Source organism: Pleurodeles waltl, chromosome 1_2 (assembly GCF_031143425.1).
Source record: "Pleurodeles waltl isolate 20211129_DDA chromosome 1_2, aPleWal1.hap1.20221129, whole genome shotgun sequence".
Lineage (NCBI taxonomy): Eukaryota > Metazoa > Chordata > Amphibia > Caudata > Salamandridae > Pleurodeles > Pleurodeles waltl.
The window spans coordinates 1206521589-1206542871 of record NC_090437.1 but is presented as its reverse complement, the minus strand read 5'-3'; the positions used below and the strand labels follow the sequence as shown (position 1 = coordinate 1206542871).

Genomic DNA, 21283 nt, shown 5'->3' with positions numbered 1-21283 from the left:
GTTCACCTTCCTCGTGATTTTCAACTGATATCTGGATCATGGAGCAGTGGATTGTTGTGAGAGGCAAAGATGTAGGCCTCTGGAGAAGGGTGGCTGATTGAGGTGCTGGGGATCTAGCAGGTGTAGATGGAGGAGGAGCCATCTCTCCAGTAGGTGGAAGTCTCCTTCTATAATCCAACATCATGAGTTGCAGATCAGAAATTAGGGAGCTCAGCATATGCATATCTTCTTCCCCTTCCAGCAAATGAGCTGGTATGAGGATAGTCACTTCACTAGGAGAAGTGTGTTCAGGGGTTAATTGCATCACTTCCTGCTTTTTGAGTCTTTTTTCACTTGTTGACGGGGTCGTCAACAGGGCCAATGACGAGGTGGTAGATGGGGTCGTCGATGGGTTGGTGTGGGACCCATCATCAATGCAGACGTTGATGGCAGAGACGTAATCCTTCTCGTCATCGAGGATAGGTGAATCTTGAGCGTCGACACCTTAGTGACTAACACCGTAAACAATGTCATCGTCATTAAAAAGGTGGCAGACGTAGACTGGGAAGAAATGGTGACGTTATGTTTGTTGATGATGGCGTTGCGTCTTGGTCGGCGAAGTTGTTGATGCTCTCGTCGACAGTGGGGCGTTCGTCAGTGCACTCATTGACGATAAAGTGTTTGTCGACGGTGAGGTTATCACCTATGGTCTGTCGATGGCTGGAGCGGAGGAAGGTTTTTTGAAGGCAAGGGAGACCTTAATAAGTGTTGAAGGCTGCTTAGAGGAGGATTTTTTTTAGCCCTTTCAGAAGGGGTAGGATGTTCTTTTCTCTCCTTTATAGATGAATGAGACCTGTATCTGTGAGGAGATTTAGGTAGGCTGCAGCCTTTGTAAGACCCTGAGGTGGTATTCTTGGAGGCTTTTTTGGGCTGTTCTGAGGAGGATCTAATATGGGGTGATCCCCCTCTTTTGTGGGATCTCCTGGAAGACGAAGAGGAGTATCTGAAACTGGCTCTTTCCTGGTTTTAAGCTTTAGCAGACCGATAAGAAGACTTCCTTCTCAGTCCTTTAAGGTTTTGTTGGAAAAGGCAGCACATACCTTTAAGTCTTTTGCAGTGTGATCTGGGTAGAGGCAATAAATAAAATACTGATGTGGGTCTTCAGAATGTAACCTCTTTTTGACGCAAATATTATAGGGTCTGAAGAGAATTTTCTTCTACTTGCCAGACATGATGTCAGTCTTCTGATAAGTTGAAGCTGTAAATACTAGAGGTAGAACCTTCAGAGCAGTAGAGAAATGAGAATAAAATCTTCCAAAATATCAAAAAAGTGAAAGAATGTGCGGTAGAAAATCTGAGGCACTGAAGAGTTTCTCAGGAGTGTTCTGAAGGGTGGTGTTGCCTCATTAGTGGACTATCAACTTTAGTCATTTTTTTTATTTTTTTTTTAAAGACTGATAGAATACTAAACTAATGGGCCTTAGTCCATATTGACACTACTTTGTAAAGGTACCAGGGACTCCTAGCTTATTGACAGGGAATGATTCAGGCATGTGAATCTATGAAAGTTTCCATACTGGATTAACTACGTCACACTGGATCTTTCTTCACATCCCTGTTCACATCCTCTGCCGACCGAGTCTTTTCCTGAGGACCGCACCTACAGCGTGATAAGTTTGGAGGGTGCATGTTACACTCAACTAACAAAAGAAAACAAACAGAGCCCCTACCACCTTCAGTCTCTATTGATCCTTCTGTCCCCTCTATCGAAGCCCCCTTAGATGCCTTTTCTCTCCTCATCTGGCCTGATGATCTCCTCCTGAGAAGCTTGCCTAGAAACAATTCAGTTCTTCGTGTGTGTGTGTGTGTGTGTGTGTGTGTGTGTGTGTGTTATGCAACACAAAACAACAGAAGCTGTCTGTTGGGTGTGTAGCGGTCACTAGTGCAGCAGGTGCACAAGCACCAGGACACAGGCTTTAGGGGTGCACTGCACTCCAATTATGGTAGTGCACTACTAAACTCATGGGGGCACTGAGGCCTAATTTCCATGCATTCAGATTGGAATGAAAAGCCATTAGTCTGTGTGCATCGCACATTAAGCTTAACCTTATACAAAATATAGGGTCCCCTTGCGTTTCTAGTTTTAACCTCCATTCAGAGCCTTTTATTTTTATTTAAATACTTATTTTGATGCTTTCATGTAGCTCAAACTTGACCCGAAGGTGTTGGAGTGCTTTATAAGCGCACTACATACATTACACAGACACACTTCCATTTTGTTTTTATTGGGAGATTAAGCTATTTGCCCAGAATCACAGGATGTTAATCAGATGGCGAGACGCGCACCGCGCTGCTGTATAACATGATAAGTGGCACATTATATACCTTATGTAAAGCGGGAAAGGCCCGGCCCCCTTCCCCCACAGAAACACTGGAGCCTCCCTGCTCCAGTGTTTCTGTGATTTCTCACAGGCTGACCTGGGCTAAGAGAGCATGGCTCCATACACCTATGCAAACTCCAAGCAGGCATACTCCAATGTGTACTGAGACTTAGCACAGCTGCTGCACCTGCATGCATATTGACATCTACTGCACTGTCATGCACGAGGACATCTCTTGCACTGGCAAGCATAAACGCATTTCTTGTATAGGTCTGTATTTTCGCATCTCCTGTGCTTGTCTGCATACCACATCATAGTAATGAGAAAGGTGAAATCAATTGCATTTACAAATGCTTGTTTGTTTATGCACCCTCTGTAATAGAATTGGAAAAGGGCTTCCGCTGAGCTCCTCAGACAAGTATACTGAATAATACTAAGCAAACATAACCAGTGGTGGGCACAATTCACCTACTTTGCTTTGACTGGATTACCCAAAACTCCTCCACACAAAAAACATACATTTGAATTCTAATTTTAAGACAGTACCTCACTATATTCTTGTACATCATCCTTGAGTTCTTCCAATTCTTCCTTCTCTTTTGTAAGCAATTTCTTTTGCTCAATTAGTTTTGAACAGGCATCACTAAGAATGTCAATTTCCTCCTTTGTAATTTCTTCTCCCTAAAAAAACAGAAAAGAAAAAAGTGAGATTTAATGCACTTCTCTCTTCTTTTTTGATTAACAATTGTACACTTCTTAATTGTTGCTTTCATATCCATATGATGAATTTTTCTCAACAGATGCGAAATTGTCATGTCAGTTAACTCATTTTGTGTTTTTTTTCTATTTGTATTCATATATTTACGAGCACTTCCACAAGATGCATGGTGGTGAAGACATTGGCAGCACAACTGTTGTTTCATAGAGTGGTAACAAACCGGTAACAAACCATAGAGAGGTGACTGAGATGATTAGATGGACTGAACATGTGAATAGAATAATTTTATATGGTGGAAGTTCAGAGTTTGAAGAATAAGTTACTTACCTTCAGTAACAGTCTTTCGAGTTGATATTCTACCTAACATCAGATTTCACACCTTTTCAATCTCCCCATGTGCCACACAGGATCTAGAAAAACATAAACTGCCTCCTGTGTGTCGGTAGATGGTGTCACCGGTATCCATGGTGACCTCATACCCCCTCGGACATGATGACACAGGGACGTAAATAGGCACAAACCTAAAAATTGGCATATATAATTCACCTACAGGTCCCTAGCAAAGTGCACTACATGTGCCCAGGGCCGTAAATTAAGTGCTGCTAGTGGGCCTGCAGCACTGATTGTACAACCCACTTCAGTAGCCTTTTAAAACATGTCTCAGGCCTGCCACTGCATAACCTGTGTGTGCAATTTACACAGCCATGGCAACCTGGTAAAATAAGCCTTTTGCCAGACACAAACCATCTTCTTTAATACACATGTCACCACTAGGGGAGGCCCTTGACAGCCCAGAGGACAGGGTGAATTGTATTTTAAAGACCAAAACACATACCTTTCAGTTTTATATGTACTGGTAGTGAAAAACTCAAATTTGTTTTTCACTACTGCTAGGCCTATCTCTTGCACCGGATAACATTGGAACTGCCTTATTACATCTTAAAAGTGTAACTTCCAAATAGGAAGAGATGACAGACACCTTCATTTTTTGTGTCTGTGGAATCACAATTTAAATTCCAAACTTATGGTGAAGTTGGATTTTAAATTGCTATTCTGAAAATGCCACTTTCAGAAAGTTTGGTCCCTGCAGCCTGTCTCTGGTCACATGGCTGGGTTTAGTTGGCAGTTGGGCTTTGCGTATTCCTCCCAGAAAGTCCCACAACAATGGGGTTAAGGTATGCCTCAAAAGGCTATTAACTGTCTTGATACAGGGAGAGGGAACACAGCACAGCTCCACTTACACCTCAATAGGCTGTGTCATGTCCACACAAAGTGCTTAATAACCCTGTGTTATTACTCCACCCTGCTTGGAGGAAGGGAATTCCTTGCAGTTCAAAGCCACTGTGTAGACGCTTCTTTCCCCCTTTCAGAACAAGGACACCAAAGTATAAATATTGGGCCTCGGACACCACTACTTCAGTACACTTCTGGACCTGCGGATGCTCTGCCAGGAAGAAGGACTGCTGTGCTGCTGAAGGCCTGCCACTCTGCAGGACTGCTGTTTTGCTGCACTCCTGCTTTTCTGTGATGACCTGTTTCCTGCTGCCGTCTTGCCTACAAGAAGGACTGGACCTGCATCTGTCCATCCCAGAACCTAGAGAACTCCAAGGTCTAGTTGGCTGTCCTCCTGATCTGAAGTCTCAGGGAAAGTAAAGACTTTCAACCACCTTGCTTGTGCACCTGGACTCTGCTCACTGTGGCTCTGCCCTACCTAATGGTGCCACTCCAGTCCTGGATCCTTGGAAGTAGCCCTGAGGTGCTTTGCTCTACTGGAATATAAGCATCCTCTGCTGGGGGAGTAGAACAGACGCATGACTTTGCAACCTGGATGTAAGGTACTATGGTTCAGAGGTATCAAATCTCCCTGTAGCTGGCCCGCTCTCCATCGCGGCTGGTCTAAATTTTTGACTTTGTCCCAGTCTGGTGCAAGCCGATTTCTCAGTTGGCTCTTTTTAGTTCTAAGCACTATTTTTACTATTTAATCTTTAAAAATTGGTATCAAGTTCTGATTATTGTTTTTTTGTCATTTTGGTTTTGTTTTATTTATTAAAATAAGTTCTATCTTTCTAACTTGATGTGGGACCCTTCTGTGTGGTGTTTCACTGTTTGAAGTGTTGTACAAATACTTTACACATTGCCCCCACGTTAAATCTGACTGATGTGTGCCAAGCTACAAGAGAGCAAGCACAAGTTAATTTGGGGTTTGCTTGTGCCTTACCCTGACTAGGATTGTGGCTGCTGCGTGACCAGGGCTCACATCCCAATCAACCAACAACCCAATTTCTAACAGACTTAATGCGTCCCATGCAATAAAGCAGTCATAAGGACCAAACAGTAGGATATGAAAGACCTGCTGAACAGCTTGAAGACTAGTTTAGGGCACCCAGTGCTATAGTATTAATATGAAAACGGATTATCATAACAAATACCTGCCTCAAAAATAGGTACTGTGCCACCAATGAAAACAGAAAATGCCAAATTAGAGAAGTGAAGCAGCTAAACATTCTTTAAGAACATATTTCTGCTCCAAAATATTGTACGATTGACTGCAACAAAAACCAATTTAGCCAAACCTGAAAAATGCTAAAATATTAAGGGAACCTTCTGGGAATTTTTAAAGGCTGTTCATGTAAAAAAGAGCAACACTTCATTCTTAAGTTAAATTTTGAAGGCAAGAACTTACTTCCTCGTCACTGATCTCAGAATTATTGTTTGTAATTCAATCTTGTTTTTTTTAGTTGCATTAGTTGTACACATTACCTTGATCCCTTCCAAAACTGGAGCTTTATCTACCAAGACTTCAGACTGTGCTGTCACATCATCTTTTTCCAGTTCGCTTCCCATCAATGGCTGGCTTTTTGCTCCACTTGTAGGGACTTCAACATCCACTGCAGATTCCATTTCTCTCTGAATAAAAACAATTTAACAGATTTTCTTTTCTCTTCACATACACATTTTACAACACCTATAGAGGTAATAAATGCTGCTAAATCCGGACCACGTCTAGAAATATTAGACCAATAACATCACCAGCTGCTGAGTGAAACAAAATCCAGGAATGCTTGAGATCTTATCCTACGGACAGCAAAAAGGACTTGAAGGCATCCCTAAAACCACAAATATTGCCAAATATTGAGATCAGTATATATATATATTTTTTTTAAAGTTGAATATCAAATTGAGAAAGGGTGCTGATAAGAGATGATAAAGTTGAAATTACAAATCCTTAAAGAGATTTAACAAAAATAGATCACATTATAACTTACAGGTTTTTATTTGGATTCAATTCAAGCACCGAGGTGTACAAGCAAAGGCCTGTCACACACTGAAAATGTATCTCAAAAGACTAAGAGAAAAGTGGAAAGAATAATCGTACCATGGATAAATCATGTTTCTTTGACTATAAAAATAAAACAATAAGCACACACTTTTGCCTCTACAGTTACACCTTTTTGTAAAAGGGAATGCATAATTCATATCAAGAAAATGCTACAATTACTTGGAAATGCCTCTGTACATGCCTCAATAAGAAAATAAGTTACTTACCTGTAACTGTAGTTCTCCAGTATTGGTATCTTTCATAGATTCACATGCTTGAATCATTCCCCGTCGTCGAAGTGGGAGTCCCACGGTACATAGAAAGCAATAAATAGAGAAAAACCTCTCTTTTCTTTTTTTTTTTTTTTCATTGAAGTCAATAGGAAAAAACATCTTCAATTGTAGAACTACCAGCATCTTTAGAAAGAGCCCAAACTTCAGCCAATCAGGCGTGACCACCCTCTTAGAACCCTCAGCACAGAGGCTCAGTCTGTCAGATTTCTCCGCACTAGTGTACACAGGAACAAATTCCAGAAGGTGAGCCTCTCTGGGGAGGAGGGTGGGTCGCATGTGAATCTATGAAAGATACCAATACTGGAGAACTACAGTTACAGGTAAGTAACTTATTTTCTTCTCCAGTATTAGGGTATCTTTCATAGATTCACATGCTTGAATCAGAATAGTCAGCAGTAAATGGATAAATTATTATTTTGTTGTAGTACCAACAGAATGCATAAATATATTGCATGTTGACTGAATGTATATAAGCGATTAAATCTGCAAATTAAGAGCTGACCATTCCTAAGTACATGTAGTATTCATCCATTATATACAAATCTATATATAAACATTTATACATATACATATATATATATTCCATGTAGCAAAGAAAAATATGAGTGCCTCTAACTGCATATAAGAAGGATATACTCTAAATTACATATGAAATGAGACACAGAGGACGGAGGGTAAGGCTTATAGGCTCACCTTATGTGAACAAACCGCTTGTCCTACCGCAGCATCCACCTTGTCCGTAGCTTCCAGGCAGTAATGCTGGGTGAAAGTATGAGGACGTGTCCATGTCGCTGCCTTGCAGATTTGGTCCAAAGGAATTCCAGCGAACAGAGCCGTGGAAGTGGAAACTGCTCTAGTGGAGTGCGCCCGGACCTTAGATGATAATGGCTTTCCCGCCAACTGGTGGGTCAACTGAATGGCAGCAGAAATCCAACGCGCTATAGTTTGTTTAGTAACTGCGCTACCACGATTGACCTTTCCAAAGCTGATAAACAACTGTTCAGATTTACGGAAAGCAGTTGTTCTATCTATATACTGTAGAACTTTAAACAGCGCTTAATGTCTAACGAATGCAGAGCTCGTTCAGCTGCCGTTTGAGGATTTGGAAAAAATGTTCGCAGAACTACTGGTTCGTTTAAGTGAAAAGATGATGGAACTTTAGGTATAAACCTTGGATTTGTTCTTAAAATGACCACCTCCGGCTTGAATTGAAGGAAAGGCGGAGAAATTGTAAATGCCTGGATATCACTGACTCTTCTTGCCGATGTCAAGGCTGAAAGAAGGACAGTTTTAAAAGAAACGAACTTCAAATCCACTCTATGAATAGGCTCGAACGGATGTTTCATTAATTGGGAGAGCACAATGTTCAGATGCCATTGTGGTGCAGGACGGTGAATTGGTGGATATTTTCTGAACAAACCTTTAAGAAATTGTTTGATTATTCTGGCAGACCATAGTGAAGGTGACTGAGGGGTCCGTCTGTAACGAGATATGGCAGCCAAATGCACTTTAATCGATGAATGCGAAAGACCGGATTTGGCCAAATGTAGTAAATATGGCAAAATCTGTTCAGGGGATGATGACAGAGGATGGATGCTGGAAGCAGCGCACCACAAACAAAACCTCTTCCACTTGAATTTGTATGTGCGATTTGTAGACTGGGCTCTGGCACAGGCAAGTATCTCTCTGCACTCCGGAGGAATATTCAAACCATCAAATTCATAGAATTCAGAAGCCAGGCTGATAAACGAAGAGATGTCGGGTTGGGATGACGAACCTGACCCTGGCTCATTGTTAGCAGATCCGGAATTGCCTTCAGCCGAATGTGAGGTTGTTCCGATAGCAATAGAAGTTCTGTGAACCAGAACTGGCGTGGCCAGGAAGAATCCTGCATTGTTCCCTCTTCATCTTTAGCAGAAGTCTCGGGATGAGTGGAAGCGGGGGAAAAGCGGGGGAAAAGCGTATGCATAAATCCCTGACCATCTGATCAAAAACGCATTCCCTCTCGAACCCCTCTGCGGATGCCAGCTTGCGAAGTGTCGGCATTTCTTGTTGTCCTTGGTCGCGAATAGATCTATGGTGGGCTTGCCCCAAAAGTGAAAGAGATTGTCGAGAACCGACTGATTGATTTCCCACTCGTGGCAGCTGGTTCGACTCCTGCTCAAGGCATCTGCCCAGATGTTGGTGATCCCTGGGAGATGTTCTGCTCGGATGGTGATTCCATGCTGAGTTACCCAATGCCACAGCTCCTGTGCCTCCAGGGATAATGCTCGAGATCTTGTGCCTCCTTGTTTGTTGATATAGTGCATGACCGTGGTGTTGTCTGTCCTTATCAACACTGAGGAGTCTTTGATGTTCATGAGGGAGGACTTGAGTGCCAAAAACACCGCTCTGAGCTCTAATACGTTTATGTGGAGAGTTGATTCTTGCATAGACCATTTTCCCCTCACGGAAAGATCCTGTAAATGAGCACCCCATCCCTCCAGGGATGCGTCCGTTGTTACTATGTGCATGGTCCTGTCCTTCAGAAATGACAGCCCGTCTGAGACTAGGGGAGTTTCTTTCCACCACGTGAAAGCCTGTTTCGCTGCAGGGGTGATTTGTACTAGCTCGTCGAAAGAGCCTTCTGTCTGTTTCCACTGGTTGTCTAGTTGTTGTTGAAGAGTCCTCATGTGGAGGCGACAGTTCCTTATCAATGGAATGCATGACGATAGTATCCCTAGAAAAGACTTGTAAGTCCGTACTGAAACGGACCTTCTTCTGCTGAGCCGAGCTGCTAAGTTTCGAAGTCTCTGTCTTCTGTCCTGTGAAGGAAAGGCTTTTGCTTGTAGTGTCCAAGATGGCTCCTAGAAACGTGATGTTCTGAGTGGGTTCTGTGTGAGACTTGGGGTAGTTGACCGACAAACCCAAAGCTCCGAAAAGGGAGAGACATGTTTCCGTATCTCTGGCAGCCTTCGACGCTGTACGTGCTTTTATTAGCCAGTCGTCCAGGTAAGGGAAGACCTGTACCCCTAATTGTCTGAGGTGGGCTGCCACTGGCGCCAAAACCTTGGTGAACACTCTTGGAGCCGACTTGAGGCCAAACGGAAGCACTCTGAACTGGTAGTGAATGCCTGCGACCCTGAACCGCAAGAATTTCCGATGATTGGGGTGAATTGGAATGTGAAAATATGCGTCCTGAAGATCTAGCGAGGTCATAAAATCCCCTCGATTGAGGAGGCTCAGAACGTCTTGAAAAGAGATCATGCGAAAAGATTGCTTCTTGAGGTATTTGTTGAGCGATCGAAGATCGAGAATAGGTCTCCAATCTCCGTTCTTCTTCCGGATAAGGAAAAAACGGGAGTAAAAACCTATTCCCCTCTGATTTCTTGGTACGATCTCTATTGCTCCCTTGCTCATTAAGATAGCAATCTGTTCCATAAGCTCGTTGAGGTGGGCTGGCGGGGGGCCTCCTGGCGGTACTTGAGGAGGAGACTGGTTGAATTCTAGTGTATGCCCCCGCTTGATAATATCCAAAACCCATCTGTCTGTTGTTATTTTGGACCATTGATGCAGAAACCCGGAAATTGTGCCCCCTATACGAGTGTTGGTGCAGGGGCTGGGTGCAGGGGCTGGGTGCAGGCATTTGATGAGGGTCACTGTTTTCTAGTCGTATCCTTGGGTCTGAAAGCAGATTTCCCTCTTGTTTGCTGTCTGAAGCGAGCCAATGTTTGCTGGCGAAAGGAATGCTGTTGTTGCTGGCCATACGTTGAGCGATATTGGCCTTGGTAAGAGGAGTACGGTCTATATTGTTGAAAGCCTCCTCTGTGAGAAAAAGTACCTCTCCCTCTCGCTCCTCGAAAGGGTTGCCTCTTGTACTGAAGCGCCGCAAGTGACCTGGCTGTTTCAGTGTCTGACTTGATCGACTGCAATGCATCGTCGACATGTTTTCCAAATAAAAGTTCTCCATCATATGGCATGTCTAGAACTTTCAACTGAACTTCTGGCCTAAAAGAGGTAGCCTTTAGCCACCCTTGGCGTCTGAGAACCGCAGCACCGGCCAATTGTCTAAAACCTGTGGAAGAGACATCAATGGCAGAGTCTATGATTTCGGCCGAAATCTTTTCTCCTTCTTGAAGAATTCTGCGTGCTTCTGCTCTACTGGATTCAGGTATCATGTCAATGAATTGTGACATGTCAGACCACATCTGACGATCGTATCTCCCCAGTATTGCTAGAGAGTTGGCGGCTCTAACAGTGGTGGCAGCCATGGTTGAAATTTTTTTACCTATGGAGTCCAGACGCCGTCCTTCCTTGTCTGGAGGTGCGGTCAGAGAAGCTGACGGATTCCTGGATCTTCTCTGTGCTGCTTGGGAGATAACCGAATCCGGTTTAGGGTGGCTGATTAGACATGCTGGGGAGTTGTCAGGTGCCTTATATTTCTTTTCTAGCCTGGGCAAGACTACATGACCTTTAAGCCTTCTTCCCAGATGAAGTCGACAATGGGAATGGCCCTCACTGATTTTCTTGTGTCCTCTTTAAAGTCATAAAGAAAACAATCTGATTGTTTAGACGTAATCGGTAGCTGGAATCTCTTGGCAGCTCTCTCCATGACAGAATGGAAACCTCCAATGTCCTGCGGAGGAGAGTCCACCGGCGGTGGTGTAGATGGAGATGGAGTCTGAATCTGGTACTCATCCCATTCCGGTATTAAAGAGTCTGAATCTTCCCTTCTTCCCATTCCTCTTCGGATGACGGTGAGCCAATGCTCTGAACAGAAGGAGGTACTGTGATAGGGTCTGGAAATGTGGAAGGTCTAGCCGGAGTGGACACTGGTGTTTGCTGAGGTTGCACCGGTGTGGAAGAACCAGGCGGTGGAAACCTTGCATAATAGTCCTGCATCATTTGCTGAAGGTTGTTAATTAATGATACCGGCATTTGTACTGTCTCTTCTGATTGCTCGAAATGTCCCTGATCCTGTTGGTGGGAAAATTGCTGAAGATCCTCCTCTTCATCCTCTTCTTGGCATTTTATACGTAGTTCAGATGGACTACGCGCTACCGGGAAAAATCCGTCATCCGAGTATCCATCGCCATCATCATCATCATCCGCAAAAAGATGCTGCGGAGGGACGGGTGTAACCTTGCTGGGCGATGTATGCGATGGTTGTAATATAGAGGACCTTACTTGTACAGGCAAAATCCTTTGCGGAAGGTAAGGTGATGTTCCAGGAAAATGACCCGTCGACGGAGCTGTCGTCGACCGAGTGGGCGTCGACGGAGCGGGCGTCGACGGAGCGGGCGTCGACGGAGCAGGCGTCGACGGGACCGTCGGTGTAGTTGGTGGTATCATCGTGAAGCCAATGTCACTGCGTCACCCGTCGACGGGGTTGACAACTACGGAGTTTTCACTATCCGGTGCGTCGACGGGATCTTCGTCGGCGAAAGCGACGGCGACCTCCTGAACCTCTTCGTCGATGAATGTGTCGATGGTAAAGATTTTAACTTCTTACCCGTCGACGGCTTCTTAATGATCTTTAAGGTGTGCGACGACGACGGACCATACTTAAGGCTCACCGATGTTATCGTCGTAGACGACAGCGGAGATGAAGTCACTATCATCGGAGACGGAGGGGCTGTAAACGTAGCCGTCATCGTAGTCGTCGTCACCGGTAGAGCTGTCGTCGACGAGCCGTCGACGGTGTCGATTTTTTGGACGTCGACGCAGGCAGAGAACTGGAAGGCTTTTTAAGCTTCTTTGAAGAAGAAGCAGGTGTTGATGGTTCTGAGTGAACCCTGCCACTTGCTACCTTAGATGTTGAAGGTAGATCCCCGGTGTCCTTAAAAGCATGCAGCTTCTTGGCTGACTTAGCGCTTGCAGGGGATAGGCTCTCCACAGACCTCTTTCTTTTCTTTGAGGTCACGGTCTTCTTCGGAAAGAGCTTCTCTTGCCTTCTTTTTCTGGAGCCAAAGTAGGAGCCTGGCTTCTCTGTCCCTCAGAGTCTTATTAGGAAAGGTCCTGCAGATCTTACAGTCCTTGACCTTATGCTCTGGATGTAAGCAATAGATACATTCCTTGTGAGGGTCCTCACAATGAAGTCTCAATTTGCCACAGGTCCCACAAGGTCTAAAAAGGCCCTTTCTTGTAGACATGATGGAAAAAAGTCTTGAAGAAAAACTGAATTGAAATTCTCTAAAGATTTCTCTTGAAGAGATGGAAAACTGAGCAGAGCTCAGGGAGACTCCCTTACACACGACGTGCGGTAGAAAATCTGACAGACTGAGCCTCTGTGCTGAGGGTTCTAAGAGGGTGGTCGCGCCTGATTGGCTGAAGTTTGGGCTCTTTCTAAAGAGGCTGATAGTTCTACAATTGAAGATGTTTTTTCCTATTGACTTCAATGAAAAAAAAAAAAAAAAAAAAAAGAGAGGTTTTTCTCTATTCATTGCTTTCTATGTACCGTGGGACTCCCACTACGACGACGGGGAATGATTCAAGCATGTGAATCTATGAAAGATACCCTAATACTGGAGAAACAAGAGTCCCACAAAAGCAGTACGGACTGCCAATCTCTGGCACACGCATTCAGGATTTAAGTATTGTTTGTGATGACAAGGACAAATGATATTCCACAAAGCGTGGTTTGCATAAAAAAAGTTACTTATCTGTACTCCACAGTTGTTGAGAGTTGATATCTTTCATAGATACACATGCTCGATTTATTCCCCTTAGTAATGCGGACCATCCTGAGTAACAAATGTTTAAAACAAATAAAAAAAGTAGTGGAACTTCTGACTGCAGTGGTGAACAGTAATTTATGGGTTCTCTCTGAATTTACCTTGTGAAATTGAAGACCATTTCAGAGACTTCTACAGGTCCAGTCATTATTTTAAGTAATGTAGAAACCCTTAATCATCTGAGAGTAACAGTATGCAAAGACTACTGAGTTGCTGAGGAAGAAATGACAAAACAACAAAAGGAAATAAACCAGTTAACCTGAAAATCTGAGGCATCCTCAGACATGAAGCACTGAATTATTAAGCAGTAATGACTACTTTTTACTAAATGAAATGAACAGCTCAACACTGAAATCATGGATTTAAGCAAATCTGATCTTATGCATGACAACCTTAACTGCTGCCCACAGCTATCTGAGTTCCCACTAACCCCAGGACTCAGACCCAAGTGTCATCAGTATTTAACATTAAATTCCAGATAATGTGTTGGTTTGCTACCCATTGGAGCCCTCATCCTTCTTTAGAATCTTCTAAAAATCATCTGCTGTAAATCTAAAGAGATCTAGACTAGCACGGTCCACAGTAACTTAAAACGTCTTCTAAAATACTAAGTAGAAAAAATATCACCACTCTGAACAGTAAGACACCAGTTGCTTACCAGCAATTACTGTTTTGCAACTTGAAACTCTTCTAGAGCTACATGTATTGTACAATTCCGCTATCTAGTGTTTAGGCCAGAGTGTCTGTGTATTCCTAAAATGTATGTTAACTTGTGAGTAGGGGTCAACAAAGGCCCTGCATGATGTCAACCGTAATCCCACCAAGCCAATTTGCGTGCCCAACATGTTACATTATTATTTTTCCCTCCATTAACCTCCTACAAAGGGGATGTGGGAGCATATATGTGAAGAGTTTGAAATCACAAAAAACATTAATACAGGTGTAGGAAGTTGGCTCTGTACGTACCATTTCAAAGTAACAAATAGAGTGCACAGAGTCCAAGGGTTCCCCTTAGAGGTAATAGTGGCAAAATTAGATAATTCTAATGCTCTAATTTGTGGTAGTGTGATCGAGCAGTAGGCTTATCAGAGGGTAGTGTTAAGCATTTGTTGTACACACACAGGCAATAAATGAGGAACACACACTCAAAGACAATTCCAGGCCAATAGGTTTTAATATAGAAAAATATATTTTCTTAGTTTATTTTAAGAACCACAGGTTCAAGATTTACAAGTAATACTTCAAATGAAAGGTATTTCACTCAGGTATCTTAGGAACTTTGAATCAACACAATAGTGTGTACAGTTTTGGCAAAAATGGCAATAAGCTATTTTAAAATTGGACACAGCAAAATTCAACAGTTCCTGGGGGAGGTAAGTAGTTGTTAGTTTTTCAGGTAAGTAAAGCACTTACAGGGTTCAAAGTTGGGTCCAAGGTAGCCCACCGTTGGGGGTTCAGGGCAACCCCAAAGTTACCACACCAGCAGCTCAGGGCCGGTCAGGTGCAGAGGTCAAAGTGGTGCCCAAAATGCATAGGCTTCAATGGAGAAGGGGGTGCCCCGGTTCCAGTCTGCCAGCAGGTAAGTACCCGTGACTTCAGAGGGCAGACCAGGGGATTTTTGTAGGGCACTGGGGGGGGGGGGGGAAACGACACAAGTCAGCACAAAAAGTACACCCTCAGCGGCACAGGGGCGGCCAGGTGCAGAGTTCAAACATGCGTCAGGTTTGCAATAGGTTTCAATGGGAGACCCAGGCGATGCAGGCAGGCAGGCAAGGGGGGGAGCTCCTCAGGGTAGCCACCACCTGGGCAAGGGAGAGGGCCACCTGGGGGTCACTTCTGCACTGGAGGTCAGATCCTTCAGGTCCTGGGGGCTGCGGAGGCAGTGTCTTTACCAGGCGTCGGGTTCTTTGAAGCAGGCAGTCGCGGTCAGGGGGAGCCTCCAGATTCCCTCTGCAGGCGTCGCTGGGGGGGCTCAGGGGGGGGTCAACTCTGGCTACTCATGGGCTCGCAGTCGCCGGGGAGGCCTCCCTGTAGTGTTGGTTCTCCGCAGGTCGAGCCGGGGGCGTCGGGTGCAGAGTGGAAAGTCTCACGCTTCCGGCGGGAAATGGGTGGTCTTTAAAAGTTGCTTCTTTGTTGCAAAGTTGCAGTCTTTGTGGAACAGGGCCACTGTCCTCGGGAGTTCTTGGTCCTTTTAGATGCAGGGTAGTCCTCTGAGGCTTCAGAGGTCGCTGGACCCTGGGGGAAGCATCGCTATTGCAGTTTTTCTCGAAGTGGGGAGACAGGCCGGTAGGGCTGGGGCCAAAGCAGTTGGTGTCTCCGTCTCTCTGCAGGGCCTCAGGTCAGCAGTCCTTCTTCGTCTTCAGGTTGCAGGAATCTATCTTGCTTGGTTCTGGGGGCCCCTAAATACTCAATTTAGGGGTGTGTTTAGGTCTGGGGGGTTAGTAGCCAATTGTTAATAGCCCTGAGGGTTACACCCTCTTTGTGCCGCCTCCCTGAGGGGAGGAGGGCACATCTCTAATCCTATTGGGGGAATCCTCCACATGCAAGATGGAGGATTTCAAAAAGTCTGAGTCACCTCAGCTCAGGACACCTTAGGGGTTGTCCTGGCTGGCCAATGACTACTCCTTGTTTTGTTCATTATCTCCTCTGGCCTTGCCGCCAAAAGTGGGGCCGTGGCCAGAGGGGGCGGGCATCTCCACTAGCTGGGATACCCTGTGGCGCTGTAACAAAGGGGGTGAGCCTTTGAGGCTCATCGCCAGGTGTTACAGTTCTGCAGGGGGAGGTGAGAAGCACCTCCACCCAGTACAGGCTGTGTAACCAGCCACAGAGTGACAAAGGCACTCTCCCCATGTGGCCAGCAACATGTCTGGTGTGTGGCAGGCTGGCAAAACTAGTCAGCCCACACTGGAAGTCGGGTATGTTTTCAGGGGGCATCTCTAAGATGCCCTCTGGGGTGTATTTTACAATAAAATGTACACTGGCATCAGTGTGCATTTATTGTGCTGAGAAGTTTGATACCAAACTTCCCAGTTTTCAGTGCAGCCATTATGATGCTGTGAAGTTCGTGTTTGACAGACTCCCAGACCATATACTCTTATGGCTACCTTCACTTACAATGTCTAAGGATTTGCTTAGACACTGCAGGGGCATAGTGCTCATGCCCCTATGCCCTCGCCTATGGTATAGTGCACCCTGCCTTAGGGCTGTAAGGCATGCTAGAGGGGTGACTTATCTATGCCATGGGCAGTGTGAGGTTGGCATGGCACCCTGAGGGGAGTGCCATGTCGACTTAGTCATTTTCTCCCCACCAGCACACACAATCTGGCAAGCAGTGTGTCTGTACTGAGTGAGGGGTCCCCAGGGTGGCATAAGACATGCTGCAGCCCTTAGAGACCTTCCCTGGCATCAGGGCCCTTGGTACCAGGGTTACCAGTTACAAGGGACTTACCTGGATGCCAGGGTGTGCCAATTGTGGAGGCAAAGGTACAGGTTAGGGAAAGAACGCTGGGGCCTGGTTAGCAGGCCTCAGCACACTTTCAAATCATAACTTGGCATCAGCAAAGGCAAAATGTAAGGGGGTAACCATGCCAAGGAGGCATTTCCTTACAACAGGTAAGTAGCTGGTTTCTTGGGGGGGGCGCAGCTGGGCCGGCGCGCAAGATGGCCGCACTCCTGTGACCTGGGAGCAGAATATGACATTAGTGGCAGTTTGCGTCTATTATAGTCATGTAGTCGCAGAGCGAAGATACAGTTCCTGCTGAGCTCCCTACAGCCGGAGATGGTGGGCAGAATATTGTTGTGAAACTGGGGAAGAATGGGAGAAAAAAAAAAGGTCCCCAAGATGGCAGACGCAATAGAGCTGGAGGGTGGCTGCAGCCGGTGAGTGAGGGCAGCGGCGGCACAATTTCATTGAGAACGAAGACGTAAGACCCTCTGGAGCGCAACACGTCCTGCTGAGCCCCTCGCAGTTCAAGACGACGGACAGACCGGCTCAGTGCCGATGTGGCAGACGGGTGAGATTACCTAGCTCCCAAGATGGCAGCTGAGAGGATAATCGGCCACGGCCGGTGAGTGTCGGCCGGAGAGATGCGAAAGGGCTGGGAACAGAGCATTGAGTCCTCACCGGGTGGCAGTGGCAATGTACTGATGAGGCAACGAGACAGGCCAGTAGTATGTAACCCCTAGGAGAGAACAGTGAAAAAATACGAGATGGTGCGGGATGTGACACACGGTATTGGCCTGTGCTGGACTGTCTCTAACCCACTGCAATGAAACGAGGCAACACCACAGAAAAGGCTAGAGTGGGTGAAGGAGCACAAGAATGAAATACGCAAGAGGAGACCCAAACACACACCTTGAATGACATGTAATAGGAATATGGGGAGTTCCCCACTGGCGAGATTGTAAAGGTGCAGCGCTATAACCCACGGATAAACAGAGGACTGGAGTGAGCGGGGAGGAGGGGCCACACAGCTTGGACTCTGAAGACTCACACCAACATTGCGCCGAATCATAACTGCCTGCAAGGAGAAAGGGGTAGGCAACGACGCAACAACTGCAAATAATAAAAGTGCGATCCAGACGCTGCAATACCCTTGTAAACTGTGTTGTTGCAGAATAAGCCCCGATTTGGCTTGCTGGTGGAAGCCCCACTACGTCCAGGTGCGGATAACGAAATGGAAAAAAGAGTGGAGCTGAGGGCTTAAACTCCAACATCACAAATATGGGGAAAGCTGAGTGGAGGTAGACTAAATTTCTATTTGAGCAGCATAAGGCAATGAAACACCTGCCTTAAAATACAACGGAAAGTGAAGATTGGGCCTTCAAAAGCCCCCAGGAAGAGCTTGTCATGAAAACGCTGCTGGTTGCAGCCTGGCCTCGACTGAATCCAAAATGGACAGTAAGTGTACTAGATTGGACGCATTGGCGGACAAACCTGAGACACATGATGGACGGCTGCAGGAAGCAGAACAGCGAATATCGCAGGTTGAAGGTGCTGGAAATTCACACAAAGAGCAACTCTCCAGTATGGACAAAATACTAAAGCTCATTGCTGCAAAAAACGAAGATCTCGAAGCGCGCTCAAGACGCAACAAGCAGCGCATCATGGGAATACTCGAGTCAACAAATACAGGTCGCCTGGAAGACTATGTGGAGAGGCTCCTGTTCACACTTTTTGATGCTGGATCCTTCTCTAAAGTATTCGTGGTGGAAAGGCTGCACAGATTGTTAATGACACAGATGCCCCTGCGAGCCCAATCATAGCACGACTCCTGCACTGCAAGGCTAGAGATACAGCATTACGTCTCACGCGGCAGCACTGCCTGCTGAACTTTGAGTGTAATGCCATTTCTAATTACCTGGACTTCACTCTTATGGTACAGGAAGCTAGAAGAAAGTACGCAGCTGTAAAGCAGAGACTTTGCCAGACCAAGATACCATATACAATGTTATCTCCAGCCCGGTGGCAAATCACCCACCAGGGAAAAGATTGCTGTGGGTTTGTGAATATTCAATCTCAAGATTTCCTGCGACATGTACATACGCACAATCGAAAAAGAAGTCCCAAAGAGGCGCAATCAGGGCCAGGGACGCCTACCGCAGACATAGATTAAAGACAAGTGATACATTTGCTCTGAGACGGCACATATGAATGTTTGACACTTGTTGGACAGTAAGGCAAGAGAAAATGAAATAGCGCAGCATAAAGTACTTTACAAGGCAATCTGGCAATGTTACCGATCTAGCACAGGTACCCCTTATGTAAATGAGCAAAAACGTTGGATCTGTTTCGTCTATAGGAACAGTACGGGAAACCTTCAAGGTCACAATAAGAGGAATATGCATGTCAAAAATCTGCTGAGTATTGCGAGCGCTACATGCCAACCTTCAGAAACTAGAGGCTGAACTGGCTCGACTTGGGATGCAACTGGCGACCCCGGCCCATGCGAATGCGCCAGCGGCCATTCGAGACACACTGTCTGAATACAGGGAGGTGGCGGAGAGAGAACACCTATATAGGGGTAGATCTGCAAGAGCTCCCACATATGGTGAAGGGGAGAGATCAGGGCGAACACTAGCTAATACGACGCGCCAAACATCCATGTCACACACTGTCCTAGAGATAAAATCGCAAGAGGGACATGTCTATCGTGACACTCCGAACATGCAGTGCACTTTTGAAAGTTACTACAAAAAACTCTATGGCACGCACAGGCGGCAGCGAGTGGACTTTGGGAAGTGGCTGGATGAAAAAGTAACGTCCAGCAAGAATATTTGGCAGGGGACTTGAGTGAAGATGAAATTAGGGAGGCAATCATGCAATTGCAGTCTGGAAAGGCCCTCCGGCCGGATGGCATCCCAGCGGAATTTTATAAGGCTTATGTTGATTTACTGATCCCTCCGCTGATTAAGTTGTATGACAAGTCTAGGGAGGCAGGAATACTTCCAACTTTGAGAGAAGCGTTAATACTTGCCTTGCTGAAACCAGGTAAATCACATGATGAGTGTGACTCTTATAAGCCTCTGTCACTTATAAACTGTGATGTTAAAGTTTTGGCCAAAGTAATTGCAAAACGCCTCTGCATTAGATGCTGTAGCCATGTTCCTCGATGCCACTAAGGCATTCGATTCTCTTGAATGGGACTACCTAATGGCGGTCATCGAAGGATGAGACACGCAGAAAGATTTTTAAATTGGTTAGCTCTTCTATATTCCTATCCTACAGCTACTGTATGTATAAATGGATCACACACAGACCCAATAGCCATATTTAGGGGCAAAAGAAAGGGCTGTCCATTGTCGCCACTACTGTTTGCCCTGGTGGTTGAGCCACTGACAGCTAGGCTAAGACAACAGCACCGGGACTATGCTCTCCCCAACCCCCTTGCAACATTTGTAATATCGATGTACCGGATGACATTACATTATAATTGAGGGAACCAAAACACAGTCTGAATCCCATACTTCGAACGTTTATCTATGTCGGAGGGTTATCGAGTGTACAGATTAATTGAGGGAAATCAAATATATTTCCATTGACATCGCAGGTGACGCCCTTCTAGCTGAACTATCCACTACAGTGGTGCCCTGAAAAGGTTAAATATTTAGATTAGTGTCACAAAGGACAAAAACGAAACGCTTAGAGCAGATTATGGTAGGGTTATAGCAGAAATAACGGACAAGATAATGAGATGGATATCTATGCCGCTATCACTGGCTGGCCGCATAGGCCTAATGAAGATGATCATACTCTCTAAATTACTCTATCTATTCCTTAACATACCATATGGACCCAAGCGTGCCTTTTTCAAAGCACTATGCACGCAGATGAACAGACTGGCTTGGGTGGGGAAGCAGCCCCGTATAAGCTGGGAAACTCTCACTCTCCCCTTTTCACAGGGATGCTTTGAAGCACCAAACTTTGAGCTATACTACAATTGTGCACAAGCTCACTACGTGATCTACTGGTTTAAACCTGATTCCTATACACCACATGCAGAAGTAGAGGAGGGCTATATGGCCCTGCTCCCAGCAACATCCCAAGCTCTGTGGATTCTACAGTGGCATGCACCACAGCTGCATAAAAAGCCTTGACATGATATGCGGAAAAAAACCATGCTGTATTCTTCCCTATGCTCACTCTTGCATGCTCCCCTGTTACCGGTCATACAAGAAACAGCATGTAAATGATTATTATAGCAATTAAGCTACAAAACATGGGGGGGGGATCTTTATGATAAGGGCACATTCGAAACTAAAGAAAATAAATTCGTAGAATACCCGCCCTCCACCGTGGAGGTATTCCAATATATCAGACGATGTCTTAACATGAAGGCAGCCACCTCAGAATTCCCTAAAGAGCCCCCTAAACTGAGCAC

At 45.5% G+C, this 21283-nt stretch overlaps 1 protein-coding gene across 1 annotated transcript in view; it reads right to left on the bottom strand.

Annotated features, from left to right (window-relative positions):
- Positions 1-21283, bottom strand: part of LETM1 (leucine zipper and EF-hand containing transmembrane protein 1) — a 309671-nt gene that overhangs the window by 62242 nt on the left and 226146 nt on the right. The window contains exons 10-11 of the mRNA XM_069203864.1: positions 5839-5985; positions 2907-3041 (exon numbers count right to left, since the gene is read on the bottom strand). Of these exons, the coding sequence (XP_069059965.1) occupies positions 2907-3041; positions 5839-5985 (282 nt within the window). The remainder of the gene's footprint in view (positions 1-2906; positions 3042-5838; positions 5986-21283) is intronic.